This window comes from Rhinolophus hipposideros, assembly GCF_964194185.1.
Source record: "Rhinolophus hipposideros genome assembly, chromosome: 2".
Taxonomy (NCBI): domain Eukaryota; kingdom Metazoa; phylum Chordata; class Mammalia; order Chiroptera; family Rhinolophidae; genus Rhinolophus; species Rhinolophus hipposideros.
This window is the reverse complement of record NC_138048.1, coordinates 84,960,797-84,980,792: the sequence shown is the minus strand read 5'-3', so window position 1 is coordinate 84,980,792 and position 19,996 is coordinate 84,960,797. Positions and strand designations below refer to the sequence as shown.

Genomic DNA, 19,996 nt, shown 5'->3' with positions numbered 1-19,996 from the left:
AAATTGATCATCTTTATCCCCATATCTCCATATTTCCCCATGTTTTTCAATAAATTCTGTCTTACTGTTACCAAGATAGAAACCAGGGGCTCATCTGACCATGCTAGACTGATCCTTTTCTCTCATCTCTGACATCTGTGTAATATCTACTTTAACTTCTCATCCACAAAAAAAGAAAAAAGAAAATGGTTCACATCTACTGTCTGCTAGTTAAATATTTCATAGGCATTGGGACTGGGGGATCTCCATCTTACCATCTCTATTTTCACTGCCTTAATTCAGACATTTCTCATTGTTCACCAGAGTTCTTACAGTCTTTTTCCTAGTTTTATCACCAACCATCTCACATTCCTTCAGCTTATTTTTCTTATTACTGCCCTAGAGAACTTTTAAAGGCACAAATCGAGTCATATTATTTCCTGATGAAAACCTTTCACTATGTCTCTGTTGCCAATCTCATGAAGTGGTGATAAGGCTCTATGTAACTCCCACTAGCTCTCCAGGATTCTTTTAGATTCACCCTCCCCTCAGCATTGCCTCAAAGATACAGCCATAGGAAGTACTTCCAAGTCATTGCTCCAGCTTTCCCTCCTCCTTGTCCCTTACCTTGGACGACACGTTCTTTCCTTGTTCATTGCACACATGGTTTGACTCGACTCAAGCATTACCTCTGGACTCATACCACCCCATCACATTTTTCTCTCTGGCTTGTGCCTGCATTGTACCATGTTTCAGTCACAGCACCAGTACATTTTATTACATTGAGCTTGTTGGAAGCAGAAACCATGTATTTGTGCCACCAGAGCTTGAACGTTGATGAACAGAAAATACAGACTCTTCCTCAATGTTTATGGAGTGCATAAATGGCAAAATGGCCGTTTTGCAACAATGCTGAGTTCACAAAGTAAACTTTGTGAACTCAGCCACTAAAGTAAAGGTTGCCACATTTAAGCATTTCGCCATGATGATTAGTGAAAATATGCAACATCATCTTTGCTGCTCTCTGTTCAGCAAATTCAAAAGTTTGAGGAAGTCTGCGTGTGATGTATTTGAGTTCATCATTTGGCTAACAAGGCCTCCTTCTGTCCATTTAACTAGTTGGCAACTACAAAGGACAAGGCTTTCGATTTCAAAAGCTCGTGGTTCATGTGGTTTCTGAGTGCCTGGCATGAGTTTCCAAAATTTTCTCTAACATTATGTTCTCTGGGGATTTGGTGCCAGACTGTAAAGAATTTCAAACATGTCATATTATCAGATAGGAACGGTGCTAAATTGAGAGCACAATATTCGTTAGCAACATTAATTAGCTCTACAGTGACACACCACTTAACGACAGGGTATGATCTGAGAAAGGTGTTGTTAGACAATTTCATCGTTGTGTGAAGCTCAGAGAGTGCACTCACACTGACCTGGGTGGTACAGCCTATGATACACCCAGGCTCTATGGTATAGCCTGTTGCTCCCAGGCTCCAAGTCTGCACAGCAAGTTACTGTACAAGACAGCACAAGTTTACATAAAGCACAAGAAGAAATGATGCAATCAAGAGATACAGTAAACAAGAGATGTGTCAGGCTGTTGCCAGTGTGACATGGCATACTATTACAGCGAAGATTTTGTTTTTAAGTAGAAAGAATATACTCTAAAATGACAATTCAAAGTATAGTATAATAAATACAGTGTAGTGAATCCTAAATAAACCAGTAACATAGTCATTTCTTATCGTTATCAAGTATTACATATTGTACATAATTGTATGTGCTATGCTTTTATAAGACTGGCAGCTCAGTAGGTTTCACACCAGCATTGCCACAAACACATGAGTAATGCCTCGTACTGTGATATTACCAAGGCTACAATGTCGCCAGGCGATAGGAATTTTTCAGCGCTATGATAATCTCATGGGGCACCATCATATATGCGGTCCATCACTAACCGAAACGTTATGTGGAACATGACTGTATGAGGTCACATCTATAATGTTATCTATAATGATTGACTTCCAGTAACATGATTATTCACTTGAATTCCTTTTCTTGTTTTTAGATTTGATGTTATTTTGTTAGTGTCTCAGGACAAAACTTTTCTATAACATAATTGGAACAGGTGCCAGTGTTTGTAAGTCATGGCCGTTGAGCCATGGAGTTACTTTTTATAAACTACAAAGACTTATTTCATTACTGAAACTTTCCTGCTGTTATACAGCAAAATAAAAACACACTGACATTGACAGCGGCCAATTCAAGAAACATGTTACTGAGCAGCTGCCATGCGTGCAAAGCACTGTGCTATAAACACTGGGGAGGATGAAGACGTGAATAAGATACAGCCCTCAGCTCAAGAGCTCACCATCTAGTAAAAGAGGCACATGAGTTACAATTAAGTCTGATGAAAGGCAGAGTTGGTTGGTGCTATTACAAGGAATCAAAGCGCTAGGACAGCACTTTTTTCAAAAGCACAATTAAACCTTTACTTATTAGTAAAACATTCCCTGGAAACAACATGTCAGCATTTAAATTAATATTGAGGTGAGCAGAGGATACTGAAAACAAAACAAAACCCTTGGTTCCTTTCTATCTTCCCTTTCATTGCTTTAAGCCTGCTGTTTTTTCTAATTGGATGGTAAGGAGCCCCTGAAATAAGTGGTACTCCTCAAGCTGGTAGCCCCAGCTGTGGCTCTATATGACGCTTCCTGAAAGGCCAGTGCCGCCAAAAATGACAGGGAGGTTGGTACCCTGTGAAGTGACACTAGTTTTGCCACTGCAACAAGTCAATAATACTCTTTCAGTGTCACAGTTCTGCCAGTTGCTACCTGTGGTCTTTCAAAAGTCATGTGGTTTCCTTTATTTATAAAATAACAGGTTGATTTAGATGGTATAGCATCTCTAAGATTCTTTCCAGTATTAGAATTCTATGACCTTTACTGTGAAGTTTTGATAGGTGTCAGTACGTTTTCTTCCTTGGCTTCTCCACATCAAGTGAGCTGAGAGGAAAAGAACATCTTCTTGAGAGGTGTGGAAGTACCTCACCACTTTCTAAAATATTCCTTCTGATTTTGCCCTTCACTGACGTTTCTAGAATCAGTCTTCTTTCTAAGTAAGTCCTGTATTGGTGAACTTAATTATCAAAAGGAAAATAGTTACAGAAAACTTATCTGGGTAAATGAGATGGCACCGAGCTGGAGCGTTAATAAGACTTATCCAGCATAGATGTGAAGAGTGCTAGAGATTTTAGACACAACTGAATCTCCATGAGTGTAGATTTATGGGGAAGATTTGTACAAAAAGGTTATTTGGCTCAGCAAATACTACTCAGCCAGAAAGACGAAACAACAGATAGTTAGATTAAACTTGGACAGATGACTCTTAAGTCCCCATGGCAGTATCCACATGGCATGCTCATGGTCTGCACATGTTGTCATAGAAGAAAACTTTACATTTTCATCTTTTATACTCTCATTAAACCAACAGACTTTGCAGTATTCCAATGTGTTTTGGGGTTAAGAGCAAAACATATTTTATCAGTAAAAATATTTCTTCTTTTGAACTAGCGCCCAAATAGGATTTTGTTTTGTTTTATTTTCAGAAGAGAAAGGGGAAGTAGAGAGGGATGGTAAATAATTTCAAGGTTTAAGTTTTAAACTGGGAGAACTTTGCAAAAGAATTCTGGGACTTTTTTTTAATGCCTGTGTACCCTGTTGGGAGGAGAATGTCCAGATGGCACGTGGCTTCCAGTTGCTGTCGCTCTCTACGGTTTGCATGGCAGCAGGGCCTCCCCTAAGTCCTGGCCTCCACCCTCCCCGGGGTCCTGGAGGAGAAGAGTCTCGAGACCAGGAGGACCCATTGACATGCCTAGGCCCAAACATGTATGGAGTGCTTGTCATGTTCCCAAACACTGTTCTAAGCCCTAGAGATACAATTAAAAACCAAACATGAAGTAAGCAACTAGGACTACATCAAACTAAAAAGCTTCTGCACAGCAAAGGAAATCCTATATCTGATAAGCAGTTAGTGTCCAAAATATGTAAGGAATTCCTACAACTCAACAAAAAATAACTAGTAACCCAATTTAAAAATGAGCCTAAGGACTTGAATAGACATTTCTCCAAAGAAGACATACAGATGGCCACCAAGTATATGAAAAGATGCTCAAATATCACTAATCGGACAATGCACATCAGAACCACAGTGAGAGGTCAGGATGGCTATGTACAAAAACAAACAAACAAACAAAAGAATGTGAGAATGTGGATGAAACACGGATGAACCTGAGGACATTATGCTCAGTGAAATAAACCAGACAGAAAAAGTCAAATACAACATGATTCCATGTATACGAGGAATCTAAAATAGTCAAATTCATAAAATCAAAGAATGGAATTGTGATATTCAGGGGCTAAATGTGGGAAGTTATTAATCAACAGGCATAAAGTTTCATTTAAACAAGATGAATAAGTTCAAGAGATTTGTATAGCATTGTACCTGTAGTCAACAATAATGCACTGTACACTTAAAATGTGTTAAGAGGACAGATTTCATGGTTGGTCTTATGACAATTGAAAAAAGAAAAAACCTAGAACATCTCTGCCTTCATTGAGTCACCATCTGATGAGCTATATAGATGGTAGACTTAAAATGTCATTATATCATTGCTAAGGGTTAGATGAGATGGACGAGGTTTCAGTTCTTTCCTGAAAGATCCCAAGATTATTCTAAATCAGGAGGAAAAAGTCACCAAAAGAAAATTCTGACAGAAATGATCCACCCACCCATATATCTCCCAAACTGGGAATTTCTCAGAATTTGGCACATCACACACATGAGGGTGCACACATGTGCATATACACACACATAAAGTTATTAAAGACTAACAAGAGTGTGCTTCTTGCCAAACAGAACTTCACACAACCAACTGATGACTTCTAGGAAGAAAATCAGAGTAGTGATTTCTATCGCCCTTTTTTGAAAGAGAAGTAGATTCTCAGAGCCCTGGCTCTCACCTTTTAGACAGTAAGATGATTCACTCAGAGTACTTCAGTTATATGAACAACTCTTATGCAATTACAATGAACCGTTTAATGAGGCCCTTTGGTCCTACTGCGCTTTTGCCTGTGGGTAAAAATTTATACCTTTTAGAACAGTGGAAAGAACTGTGCTTGGAGTCAGGGAGCCATGGCAGGTGGGATGGTGGGAGGTGGGAGTTAGAGGGAGTGGACAGCCTTGAGTTAAGATTTCTGTTCTGAAGCTTAATAGCTGCATGAGCTTAGACAACCTACATAATACCTCAATGATTCCTTCATAAACTGAGGTTAACAGCATCTACTTTTTCCCTGTGGCATTGTTGTGTTGTGTGTTGTGTAATGTGCCTGCCACATAACTTAGGTGCTCATTATAGTAGCTGTTGTTGTGATTGTTTGGTCATGATGGGACTTCAGGGTGGTGTAGAAGCCAGTGTCCTAAAGCTTGTTAGAGTCAGCGTGAAGTGGAGAGATTCAGAATAAGCCACCCAGGAATGTGCCACTTTGACGGAGATTATCTTAAACTGAAGACAATCAAGGCCCAAAAGATTCAGAAAAAGCTTTCTTCCTCCGTTAGCTACATAAAATAATTTATGGAAGGCCTGGTCTAGGGAGAGAGTTAACACTAGAGATAACTACAAAGAGTATGGGCTGGGGGGCACTTACATGTGGTAAACTGGGGGGCACTCCCAGGGGACTGTTGGTTTAAACTCCTCTCAGTGTCCCATTGTCTCTGTGTGGTATGGCAAACATTTGTTTATCAAATATTTGCCCTTCCCATCTTTCTGTGAATTGGGTTCTTTCCCTTGGAGTCTCCAGGCCTCTAACCCCTTCTCCTTAGCTCAGGATGGCATATAAGTCTCAATGGCCTGATTGTCTTTGGGCCTCATGTCTATGTGAGTCTCCTGTACATGCATAATTAAGTTTGTTTTTCTCTTGTTAATCTGTTTTATGTTAATTTAATTACTAGGCCAGCCAAAAGAATCTAGAAAAGTAGAGAAAAAATTGTTCCTCCATTACAGAAGCAACTTAAAAATGAGCACTTTCATTTTTAAAGAGGTTGGCAAGAAAATGGCATTCATCATTGTACTGAAATTTTATGTATGATTCAGATCAACAGCTTAGAAGTAGGGGATTTGATTGCAAGATAAGAGGGTCCTCTCTCCTTCGTTTACATATTTTCCCGTTTCATCACTTAGTTTATAAGTATATTACGAAAAAGAGTTTGATTACCATAGTTTCTACCCCTGAAAATTGGAGGTGTCACCTATCTTATGTGGATGGTTTGAAAGATGAAGTTATATAGAAAACTTTGAAGTCTTGATGAGAATATATTAACAAATGTAAAAGATTACAGTGGTTATTGTGATTACAAAGTGAGAATTCTCCTTTCCAGGAGTACTTGAGGAAGACAGAGAAAACCACTATATTTTGTTGATGATTTCAAAGGAGTTGCTTCAAGCCCACTAGATGCTGAGAAATTGAACACTTTCAGGGAAAAGGGCATTAACCATTTTGTTGTTTTAAGGTTTAAAGTTACACATGAGTGGGTGAAAGAGAAGTTTTGTTCCAGGTGCTTTTGCCATCCAGTGGATTTATTACATCCAAAAGGCTATAAGATCAGGCTGTTGACTTCTGCATTTCTTTCCTGCTATAAAAATGATGATTGTGTGCTTTCATTGTATCACCACTTAGGTTCTTCAGGGTAATAAGTGATGGAAGAGAAACACCTGGTCCCCTTCTCAAGAGTGTTTCAGTTATATTTCCCATCTACATTGTTAGTTCAGCTTTGAGAGCCATCCTACCTATAGTGGCCCTTCTTTGTTCCAGTGTTGAAAGCCCCAAAGAATAAGTTCACCTGACAAAATTATGTTTCACAAGTTAAAAATAAAGTTTTCTTACTTCTTGCTTTCCCACTCTTTGCTTTCTACCATACGACACACATCCTTACTCCTACACATGCAGACCACGAGAGGCAGGAAATGAAATCAAAGAACAGGGTGATGTTTGCCTCATATCTCAGGTTTGATACCTGCTCAAGGGACTTCATAGTATCTGGCTGCCACACTTTAAAGGTACCTTCAGGTAGCCGGCCCTACCCATTACTTTAGGACAAGAATCACCAACCACCATTTGGTTTTCTCTTCTGTGCATTTTCTCTTTTCTGTATTGCTATTCAGGATCGAATTTGTCTGTGTTCTATAAATGGAAGTTTCTCCTGAAACTTTGAGGCTGTATCCAAATGAAACTACCTTATAACTTTTGTTACATCATCATTTAATTTGAAAAAATATTTTCTTCGCAACATTAATTTAGCTTTTTGACCACATATATTGAACATGGAGCCTGTAGCTGTTCTCTTCACTTTTTTAAAGATGTAATGATCAAATCACAATACTTTGAGTTCTGATCATTCCCAAGGACAATAGTCCTGTGCAACTGAATCTGGCTAAGTTACCCGGGGGTGATCTAAGGACACAACGTGCCAAATCTCAAGGAAGAGAAGGCAAACATTAAACACTAGCATTCTGTGAACCTCACCACCATAATTCTAATTTTATTTGAGGGCTCTGTGGTCATAAATAGCTACCTATTTTCTTGAAGGTATAATTCACAGTGGACATTTTAATATGGAAAAACCTCCCTGCCGGAAAGTTACAAACATTAATCAAAATGCAATCTTAAACCCTTTAAAATAATGTAACAGCAGTTCAGGAAAGCACCAAAACAAAAGTTATGACATTTACTTCTACAAAAGCAATCAACATGAAATGGTAGTACAAACTTCATTTCTCTATGTCCTGCTTTTGAGATCTATTGCTGTCTACAGCATTACTTTCATATGCTTAGTTCCTTTCGTCTGTAATATACTTATTTAACACTTTTTTTGGCGTGGCACCTTTTGTATTTCATTATGAGCATTGTGCCTGAATCCAGTACCAAATAATTTGCATATTATTTGTGCTTATCCGTAAAAGCCCATGCGGCGTATATTATCACTACATCAGAAGTTCGTAATTGAGAAACTGAACCTTAAAGCAACTGAGACCTGCAAACATGTTAAATTAACTTTTATAATAATTAAAAGTACTTATAAGCTGTTTATGCATAAAATCTACTGCCATATTTCCTATCAAAATGTTGAGGACGCATCAGAAATACCTTTCTAAAGTCACTGCAAGAAAGAGTGTGTCTCTTCAGGAGTAGGAGCACATTTTCCATTTTGCGCCCACGACAGATAACTTAGAACCATACTTGAACATGAGTTGTAATAACTGTGTGAATATATATATACACACACACACACGAGTATATAAAAACATAGGCCTAATACATCATTTTTGCTGATCATGATTTTTATTTATATAAATATTGTCTTTCATAATACTTTTTGGTCACACAAACAAAATCTACTTGTGTTACATAGTTTCTGATCTCTGGATTTTAGTCGAGTACCCCTGGGTTTACAAATGCATGTTTTTGTTGTGAGTCACCACAAATCATGTGGAAAGCAAGTGGAGTTTAATTAAAATAAATAAAATGTTATGCTTATAATTATCAGCCTTCAAGAAATTAAAATATTGATGATTCAGCTGTAATGAACTTAGGGAGGATGCTATGTCAGTCCCACCATCCTGTTTGAAAATGCTTTTTCTCTATTTAAAACAACAACATCAAACTAAAGAACAAACACATTGATCAACCATTGCTCCCACCCACACCGTCTATCTTCAAACTTATTTTATTCCTAAAGAAAAATTCACAGAATGTTATCTGGATTTCTTTTTTTAAGTCCAAAATCCTTTATATAAATGTCTTAGTCGTGTTATTGGAGATAAAACCCACACTTGATTAGAATTTATCAGACATTTGTTATATATGGCCCTCCCTTGGTTATTTTTAAGTGATCAAAACAGAACTCACATCTGACATCCCACAATAGTTACTGAAATTGTAGCTAAAATGATGATTTGGATAGCTGACTTTGTACTTCTTACCTTGCAAAGCACCGTCTGGAAACAGTTCTGATTTAACCTCATTGTACTAATTCCTGTAAACTGTTTCTATGAGTAGGATAATAATTGCCACACTAATTGTTCTCCTGAAAGTTGAGTAACTACAATAAAGCCATTAGATAATAATATATGATTGTCTTAAGATTGTCTTAAGAGGTTATCTGAAGTCAGTTTCCATTTTTTCAATTAGTATACAAGGATATATAAATACATATATATATATATATATATATATATATACACATATGTGTGTGTGTGTGTGTGTGTGTGTGTGTGTATGAACAGAAATATGGGGAACATTGACCTATTCTTTAGCTTAATGCTGCTCTCAAATTATTGTCTGGGAGCTGTTTTTTCCCCCATTTTCTAGTTCAGTCTTGTATTACAGTTATTTATGCATCTTTCTCATCTCCTCAACTAAACTAGTCTTCTGAAGTCAGAAGTTGTATTTTATAAAATCTGTACTTTCTATACAAAGCCTAAGTCATGGTGTACTCAGACAAAGCCATTTAAGAACCAACTGGATTTTATTTTACAGTCATCATACAAAAATGTACCTCTGTACAATTAGTTGGAATGTCTATTTTTAAAAACATAATTTTAAATGGCAGTGATCAGAGGCACATTACCCAAAACTAACTACCTGTGAAGGGTATATCCTAGTCTCCAAAAAGGCTCTTTGTAAACTAGAAATTTAAATATTTTTAAATATACTTGAATCTGAAATTTTAACTACCTCTACTTCAATATTCTGTCAACTGCTCCAGAACTGTTGACCATAGTTACCTAGTATCAGGAACATAAAGCTAAACACATTTCAATATAATCTTAATACATTGCAATTTCCGAAGACATACATTTGAATGGGGTTTGTACTGTCGGATGCCTGACTCATTTGCATGAATAAAAATTCATGCAAATAAAATAGCAGATTGCAGACCTGGATATATTTTGATTTTTCAAGAAATAGAAATGCTTTCAAATGAGCTTCCTCACCTAGTGAGCTAATTTTAATTTGTTGATCATATTTCAAACAGAAAGTTAAGAGTCATCTAGGAATAGCAGTAACAATGCTTTTATTGTGGTGAGCAGATTGAATCAGAGAATGTATTATCGTTTGTAATGATTTCTTATGTTTTCTACAGGTGGATCAGCGGAGCAGCTGTAGTCAATGCATTTTATTCTTCAAGCAGAAATCAGATGGGTAAGGTCTATTCCTAAATAATTCTTTAATATCCCTTTATTATTTCCAACCTGTAGTGAATTGCATGACCAGCTTATTATAGTCCCCATAAAAGCACAGCTGAGGCTGAGTTGCTGATTTATTGAATATATTTCTTATAAGTAAATACATTTAGGTACCTCTTTCACTATAATTGCAAATTTTAAATTAGTACAAATCACATTAAATAGTTTGTTTTTTACAGTATTCTCATTTGTAGCTAAATGGTTTATTTTATTTCTAAGTATTTTTATTTCTAAATACTTTTCAAAAGTCCCTGATATCTCTATGAAGTTACATTGACTGTAGGACTTCCTAAGGTTCAACATGTTAAAATGGTTTAGGATTCCAATAACCAGCTTTTTGGAGGTTTAATTTTCTTGGCAATTCTGTATGCTGGCTCTGGTGGATATAGTCCTGTTCTGTATTGTCGTTTTGTTTGTTTGTTTCTAGAAGATTCCAAGAGGCTCAGAAAGTTGTAAAGTCAATTGTATTAGATTGAACCATGTGAAATTATATTTACTTAATCACTGTTGACCAAAAAAGAAAAAAAATTTCATATGTTCCGTAATAACAATATGGCAGAAATATGCATAGAAATTAATACATGAGTAAATGATATAATGAATAGCTAAATGGCCTAATATAACTAAGATATATTTTATTCCTTTCTTGGGAAGTCTTTGACATCTTTAAACTCTCTCTTAAGTATCATATAAATGGGCCAATTTTCCCTAAGGGTTTTTAATATCTAGAAAGGCACCCAACTGGTTCAGTATTAGCAGAGATATTCTAAACAATATATCCAGCTTCTCCAGGTGTACTCGGTCCAGTCCTTTATTTCTAAGTGTAGTGAAGAATTAAAAGGAAAGATAATTTCAGCATTATTTAAACTACTCTTTTTGTATCTCAGAGTCTCCCCTAAGCATCATTTTTCTTAAATTCTATTACTAATTACATTAGAAATAATGAAAAATCCTGCCACATTTTACCATTGGTTAAAAAATAAATTTTAAAAGAAATGATAACCCTTATTTTATTTTAAAGTTAGATTATACCTTTCCCCATTGCTTTTAAACCTAGGAAGAGTTAGATTAAGAATTAAGTTAAATTAAGAAGTTATCTACATTTTCTTCTAGTATTTTTATGGTTTTTATTTTTGGAGCAAATCTTTAATCCATTTGGAATTTATTCTGGTATGTGACATGAAAATGAATTAGAACCAGAAAACGTTGTCTTCATATAACGTGTAGATAATAAGTAAGGCATGTGCACGGGGTTAAAATCAATTAGTTCAAAGTCTAGACTGATACGTTTCATAGCTAGTGAAATAATAACCTAAACTCGGACTAGATCCTGTTTAATGATCAACTCAGAACCCATGCAGCCTTTCCTTTGTATGGTAGTCCTAGAAACCATTCAGACCTTTTCTTAGACGTGCCTTTATCACTGGAGAGTCTTCTCTTTAAAAACCTTTTTTTGATATTCCACTATTCTGTCAGTGTAAGATATAGTTCATTCTGGGCTTGGACTTAAACAGGATAAGGATAATTAACTTGGAATGGAATCTCGAGGCAATGCAAGGCAGCCTGGACTTTGGTTCTGCCTTAGGGCAGACTAGGGATAGAACTTCATTTTAATCCAACTCAGGAAGGGCCCTGGATCCTATCAGACCTAGTGCTGCGTCATCCCAACAAGAAGAGCCAGGTAGACTCTCTGTACGGCCATTCGGGCATGTGTTTTCCTTTATCCCTTCTCTAGAACTGGTCTACACAGTTCAAGACAAAACGGGACTTAGTTTTGGCTCTGATTTACCCCATATTTTGGGAAATTGCTAAAAATTAGTCCATCAGAGATTCTCTGATCAGAAAAGACCTGGGAATGTTTTCATTTTGGATTTAATACCTTCAAACCAAACAAGCACACAGCAAACAGAAAAAGGAAAAAGTGGCCTCACATTTCACCAAGTAAACAACTATCCTCTGAATAATCAAGACTTGGCTATAATAAGCATTCTTAATATATAAGAGAGACCTTTTAAAGATTCTTAAGATAAATTCATCTGATGGAAATTTAAAATTCGAGAAATTCTTAACCTCTTTTCATATGCTTGTCTGCTAATAATAGCAGTTCAGAGAAAGGGAAAGTGTCATGCAAGAGGAGAAATCTTTGACATGTAATGTTTTCTCCTTGAAAATTCATTTAAATCTTCAAATGGGCATTGTCTTAACTAAAAATAATTGAAGATCTTATCTTCTTATTTCTTCTAGATAAAAGTGTGTGTGTGTGTGTGTGTGTGTGTGTGTGTGTGTACCTACATAACTTTTGCAACACTGTCTTAATGGATTTGATATCATTAGAATTGGGATGGAATAGCTTGTGTCTCATATATGACCCTCCCACACTCACACAAGCACCTTAAATTAGATTGCGTAAAATTAGATTGGTCTTTTTGTGTTATGGTAAAAAAGAGCTTGTTTTATTATCATACAGGGAGTTATTCATATTAATAATTTCTACTTTTTAATTCAGTTCCCATCACTTTTTGTCATAACTCATACATGTAGGCTACATTCCAAATTTTATGCACTTCCACCACTTCACATCAATAAAAAAAACCGTCAACTTACAGGACAGGATGGCACACTGAAAGTGTTTAATTTATTGCTTCCTATTCCTTGTGCATTTGCTCCGTGGAGCTCTAGAAACTTTTCATGCAGGTAGGAAAGTTGCACTCGAATGTTTTGTAAAATATTTCTCTGTAAGTTCCAAGCACTACTCAGGCATCTTATTAAACCTGAAAGTCTTATCAACGGACATAGTCAGGTCAGAGTGAAGTCTTATGACTGTTGCATTCTCTTTTTTCATTAATAATCAGAAAGTTTTCTTTTTTATTTTTAGGAAATCTATGGATTATTTATATTTAGTGTCTCAGCCTGGATGGTCTATTGTGGCCTTGAGATAAATTTTCTAAAGTTGTCTTGTTCTTTCTTAGGAGTCTTATTTTCAGACTTGAAAATTAAGAGTAAATATTTCCAAACATATTCCTGTTCCATTTAACATAAAAAAAGAATGTTTAATTTTTTTCTACCAAAAAAATTGATTTTACCCAATTGCAATCTTAAGCTTTATATCAAAGATTAAAATTAAATTGTTTGCTCCCTTAAAAAGATAAACTAGGAAAGTGAGGGGTTGAGGCAGGGAGAAACAGTCTTTTGTTTCATGGACCAATGACTTATTTAATTAACTAACTTGTTGACATCCATGAGCATAAAAAATGCAGGCTAAGCAGTTGGTTATTATCAACAGTTGTGAAGTCTACTAGTAACAGTGATAAGGCTAATGGGGAAAATCACAGATATTTAGCTGACAGAGTAAAAAGAAATCATACTTTGCAAAGCAGAACTTGAAAACTAGTATTTAATATGAGCCATAAAAATCTTATCACTTGCCTGAAGAATGGTGGATCGGGTATAATTAAAGCAGCAGGATCTTTACAGTCAATGTTTAGTCTTGTTACCATGTTTCATAAGAGCATTTTGTATAATGTGTGGATTTTAATCAAAGCACATAGTGTGGGAGATAGTGTTCACTTTAAGTTAATAAAGTACTGCACATGATTTTTATGTATAAGCTAAAAATAATTTCTTGGCACTTTTGATAGCTCAGGCAGCTACATGCGAGGTATAACTTTCATCAAAATTCACCAAAGTGTTTATTTTATTATTATTATTATTTTGTCATTTTGAATGTTACAGCAACTTGAAAGATTCCTTTTTAAAGGCCTGGAGAGCACTTAAATTGCCCAGCTTATTTTTAAAGTCCTCTGGAAATATCTAATAGTTATCCCTGAAACATGTGTAAGGCTATGTCATATTCACCCCACCAGAAAGACAAAGAAACAATATTTTCTACGCTGTGTTAAGTAGATCTTAAATTTCTTAAAGTCAGGGCCCTTCTCGTGTATTCCTGGTATCCCACATAGCAATGGCCCAAGGCTGAGTGTAATAGATGTTTTACTAACGATTTTATTACACAGCATAATGTTTCAGTTATTCAGTGAATGCTAGAGTTTTAAAACATGAAAAATAAAATCATGAAGTTATGAATATTATATATGAGGGAGGGGGAGGTCATGAGGGAGACAAAGAATTAGGGAAGGACCCTGGAGTCAGGCCAGGAAAAAGATTCTGTGTTTTGTTACAGAGCCATAATAAGCCATCCAGGGTTTTTTAGCAAGGGAGTGGTAATGGTCAGAGATGCGCTTCAGTCTGGGGGCAGGATAGATTAGATGTAGGATAGATTATAATTGGGTGAGACAGGAAGTGAGAAGACCAAGTGGGAAATTAATTCTTAAGACAAGGAATGAGAGTGTGAGGTAGGATGGTGTCAGTAAGACTGAGAGGAGGACAGAAACAGAGGAACTGCTACTAGAAGGAAGGGATATGATGTGGTCTTTTCCTAAGCAGACTACACAAGACTGTGTAAAAGAAAGGGGGCATCTAAGATAAGTAGAAAATGTTCACTTTGGATGAATGAGACCCTTCAAATGCCATTAACAGAAGTAATAAAGTCGAAAGAGTATGACTTAGAGGGGGAAGTGAGACGTTTGATGTTTGACACATGAAATTTAAAGAGGTAGTAAGACAGCTAAGTGTAGAAATTTAGCGAATTAATGTAGATGTCAAGGTAGACATATAAAAATTGTTATTTATTTACTAAAGTTTTTAGGACACCATAGTAAATTCATTTATTCGTTTGCTTATTATTGGTTATTTATTTATTCAACACACTTTCTAAGCACCTAGAATGTTCCAGGCAGCATCCTATTTTTTAGGTACTGGAGATAGTGAACTGGAAAAACAAATGAACTCAAAAACAAACCAACATGTATATGGACACACAAATCTCTGCTCTCAAAGAGCTTATAATTGAGGTGCTGGAAGGTGGAGCAGTCAAGAAAAAGAGGGACAACAACCATAAATAAGGAAATAAATATGCGTATTTATGCCTTGATGAAAATAAAATATGCGTATGTGATTGGGGGATACCTTCAATTGAGTGGCTCTGTTTATCTAGTAAGTTATGGTAGATGGATAAAATGTTAGCGATAACATTGAAAGTAATACTTGTGTTGTTAAGTGGCTATTTCTCCCAAATATTTGCAATGAGAAAACAGACCTTCTGAATGAAGATGATCCTTTCCCCTTGCTCTAAATTCCTTAGAGCAGAAAACAGTTTAACACAGGCTGTCAAGTGAATTGTGATTATAAATCACAGATTATGGTGCCGATCCAGGATGAACTCTTTGTTGTCATCAATAATAAAAGACCTGCATTTATTTCTATCACAAAATATTTTTGTATATAATTAAGTTAAATGGAAATACTGGAAAAGAGCTTGGCAGGCAAAAAGCCAACCCCAGGCCTGCCTGCCATCACAAAATAATGCCATACATGATCCTTAACCATCTTCTTTCCTTGTAGTCTTCCCAGCTGGCATCCTGCAGCCCCCTTTCTTCAGTGCCCAGCAGTCTAACTCCTTGAACTATGGGGGCATCGGCATGGTCATAGGACATGAAATCACCCATGGCTTTGATGACAGTGGTAAAGTGCAGTTGACCTTCCTTTGACTGAGATAGAGCCTAATAAACCTAATGAAAAGTTATTATAATTTATCAATACAAAACACATTGATTCACTTGCATATCATTGACCTAATCATCACTATACTTTTAGTGTTCCTTTTAAAGTGTCGAGAAGATCAGAAATCCCTAATAGTGAGGTAAGAAGTATGTGCTTCACACTGATACAATACAACAAATATTCACATTGAGAAAACATCAAGGATAACATTTGGTTTTATTTCATGATGGTTTATGTCTTATCTCTCCAGACTTTTAGAGCGCAGTGTCTGTGTCTTAAAATCAGTAAGATGTCCATAGTCATAAAACTCTTAAAATGTTTGTGGTCAGGGACTTCTTCCTTTTTAAATTTTTTTCCCGTCTTATATTTGCAAACAGTAGGCACTTAAATATTTATATGCTGCAAAATAGATTTTTGATTGGCAAATGGATTTTGAGTTTCACTGGTATTTGAGAGTAATATAAGTAAAGTCAGGAGATATGAAAAGAGGTGAGAGTAGAAGGTATGATAAAGATTGGTTTGTAAGGGGAGAGAAAATAGGAAGAAAACAATGGAGAGAGAGTAATTAAGCCTTAACTAGACCTAACTTTAGAGAGCCAGAGAAAGAACAGGAGACAGGAAGGGTATAATTTTGAAAAGGACTTACTAAGTGTCTGATAACTAAATTAACTAAACAGTAATCTTCACAGGTAGGTACTAATACTTTTTTTCATTTCTTTTTAATGGAAAAAAATAAAGGTACATAAAAGACTTGCTCAAAGTTACTAAGCTAGGAATTGGTGGAACTAGGATGTGAGTTCAGGTAGTTTGTCTTCATAGCCCTTTTCTTACTCACTACATCATAGACAACTATTAAAAAGATGATGTAATTCAGTGTCAAAATAGATAAATGCTATCGTAGCTCAAAAAACAGGGAAAGAGCCATGTGCTTAGAGTTAGCAGGAAAGTTCCAGAAGGAAAGGTGACTTTTTCTTTGTGCTTGAAGTAGAAGTAAGCTGAGTCTACAAAGTGTCGTGAGGGTTTGAGATATGAAGTGAATGCCAGAATAAAAATATTGACCTTTTAAAATTTCAAAACATCAAATTAAACAGACTTGGTTCAGGTGAAAACCATGGAACAGAAACAAGGCACGATTTTAGGAGTGTTTATCTGGTGACCTCAGCTGAGCTATCAAGAGCCAAGTGGATGAAATATTTGGATTAATCCTAACGCATTTCAGCAAAAAGCCCTGGCAGTCCAGGTTTCATCAACTCTGGATGAGAAAGCATAACAAGTTCCTCTCATTATTTGTCCAATTTAATGTTCTCTCACACATGGTATTTCAGTGCTTACCATTTAAATTAAAGATACCTTATTGTAAGTTTTGATATAATGAGTTCTCGTTTTACTTAAACAAATATAGGCAGACATTTTAACAAGGATGGAGATCTCGTTGACTGGTGGACTCAACAGTCTGCAAATAATTTTAAAGACCAATCTCAGTGCATGGTGTACCAGTATGGAAACTTCTCCTGGAGCCTAGCAGGTGGACAGCACGTATGTCATCAGCCTTCTCATGAAAAATTTTAGATACGGTCAATCTTAAGTGAATTATGGATGCTTTTGCAACAATCAGAATACAGTTAAGGGTCTTTTAAGCATATGTTTTTGTTTTATTTTTTAACAGCTCAATGGGATGAATACACTGGGAGAAAACATTGCTGATAATGGAGGTATTGGCCAAGCATACAGAGTGAGTAATAATATTTTCTTCCCATTTTAGTAGTTGGAGTATATATTTATCATATTTAATCATTCATGTAAAGCCTTTTGCAAAGGACATATATCATGTGAGCAATAAATGATGAAAGTGGGAAATACGAGGAGGAAGAGGATTGTTACTGTGCTACCCGGCAGGGGCAATACAGTGTGACTGAGCCGAACACTAGACACTGAGGAGAGGAGGAAACATGCAATGTTACAGCAACAGAAACGAGGAGATATGCAGGTCCACAGAAGAGGTGACCTTTTTCTGCGAAATAATCTCTGAAATAAATGTATTACAAAAGATGCTCCATTATAAAAGGATTATTTCAGAGTCGTTGATCAATGTACTGAACAGGACCCTCAGTTTTCACAAGTGTAGCAGTATTTGGGAACCATCATCAGCGTAATCCACAGGCGTCATGTTAAACCACAGTCCAGTTACAATGATACAGTGAGGGACTGAGTGACATTCAGCGTGTGGCCTTTTAGTCATCCAAACTATTATAGCCAGAGGAGATTATCATGAACCATCCCTTAGAATCTCGTTTAGCCTTCCATTCATTTTTGCATTTGAGGGCTTTCCTATGTATTTTGCACTACTCTAGGTGCTGAAGACACAGCTACAAACCCTCCATAAAAATTGGCCTTATTTGATGGTTTAAATAAGAATTAAAATAGATACCAAATACACAAGACAAAAGTAGGGATTTTCACAAAAAGTGGAGGAATACTGGCCTTGGAAGCAACAATGAGGAGTGAGGGTAATTTCCAATGTTTCTTCCAACCCTAAGATAACCCAGATGTGGAAGAACCAGCAGAGTCTACTCGAGAGAATACAGGGGACAAGGTGTCTCCAGGATAGAATCAGGCTTCTCTAAGGAGAAGACGGATCAAATGTTCCACAGATAAACGAGGATGTAGGATTATTTGTTCACCACAGAACTATTTGGGTTAGAGGGGAGAAGGAGAGCCTCAGTGGTTGGGTCAGGAAAGAAGAAGCATCAAAGCAGTGTGGGAAAAATGACTGCTAGGGCCGGTGACTTGGCAGAACATGGATAATGAGACTGTGAGGCTTGAGAGATTAGCTGGCTGCAAAGTTTGCAAAAGAATGAATCCTAGCCATGTCCCGGGAGATCGTAGATTACTGCTTTATTGAATGCTTGGTAATTTTTTTACTGGATGCCTGACATTGTGCATTTTACCTCTTTGGGTGATGGATATTTTTGTTTTCCTATCAATATTCTTGAGCTTTATTCTAGGACACAGTTAAATTCCTCAGAAATGGTTTGATCCTTTTGGATCTTGCTCTTACAACTTATTAGGTGAGACTAGGAATGTAATCAAAAAACAGTTATTCTCCAGTGCTGATGCAAGACCCTACTGTGTGAATGTTGAGGTCCTTCATTTTTGTCAGGTGTGAGTACCAGGCATTTTTTTTTTAAATTTTTTTAATTGAGGAATGTTGGGGAACAGTGTGTTTCTCCAGGGCCCATCAGTTCCAAGTCAAGTCGTTGTCCTTCAATCTAGTTGTGAAGGGCGCAGCTCAGCGCCAAGTTCAGTCACCATTTTCAATCTTTAGTTGCAGGGCATGCAGCCCACCATCCAATGCGGGAATTGAACCGGCAACCTTGTTGTTAAAAGCTCGCACTCTAACCAGCTGAGCCATCCAGCTGCCCCTCCAGCAGCTCAGCGGCAGCTCATTGTCTTCAATCTAGTTGTGGAGGGTGCAGCTCACTGGCCCATGTGGGAATCGAACCCGCAACCCTATTGTAAAGAGCTCATGTTCTAACCAACAGAGCCATCCAGCTGCCTCTAGTACCAGGCATTTTTATCTCTGATCCTTGTGCTTCGTTCTTTCCCTAGCCCAGGGTAGTTTGCTTATATGCATACTCACATACTCAGCTGAATACTTGAGGGGACCATCTGATCTCTTAAGATACTCTAATCTGTGCAGCTTTCTCCTCTTCAGTACCCTGTCCTTGAGTTTCTGAACTCTCAGTTCCTTCTCCTCAGCTCAAGGAGTCCCTTGGACTCTGATTAGGCTTTCTTTCTCTGCATTGTAGCCTGTATATATATGCTCAAGCAATAAGCTAGGGCAATCAGGGCTTGTCTTATTTGTTTACCACCTCACAGAGATCACACTCTCCTTTTTCCTGATGTCTAGTGTCATGCAAGTCATTGTTTCATATATATTTGTCCGTCAATTGGTTGTTTGAGCAGGAGAGAATATCCAGTCCCTGTCCCTCCAACTTGCCTGGAAAGAGAAGGCGTTGGGACTCTTAATACTCCCATGGTTATTCTAATATGCAGCCAGATTAAGAATCACGGCTGTAAAAATCCGGCCAAATCTGG

At 36.9% G+C, this 19,996-nt stretch overlaps 1 protein-coding gene across 6 annotated transcripts in view; it reads left to right on the top strand.

The window, feature by feature from the left end:
- MME (membrane metalloendopeptidase) overlaps window positions 1–19,996 on the top strand; it is a 93,802-nt gene that overhangs the window by 63,152 nt on the left and 10,654 nt on the right. For 5 of the 6 annotated variants that reach the window (XR_013991956.1, XR_013991957.1, XM_081028907.1 and 2 more), the window contains exons 17-20: window positions 10,177–10,235; window positions 15,740–15,859; window positions 17,301–17,434; window positions 17,565–17,630. Coding sequence is in view for 4 of the 6 variants with exons in the window: in XM_081028907.1 (XP_080885033.1) it covers window positions 10,177–10,235; window positions 15,740–15,859; window positions 17,301–17,434; window positions 17,565–17,630 (379 nt within the window). In the remaining 2 variants the exon portion in view is untranslated. The remainder of the gene's footprint in view (window positions 1–10,176; window positions 10,236–15,739; window positions 15,860–17,300; window positions 17,435–17,564; window positions 17,631–19,996) is intronic. The other variant, XM_081028910.1, reaches the window with a different exon arrangement.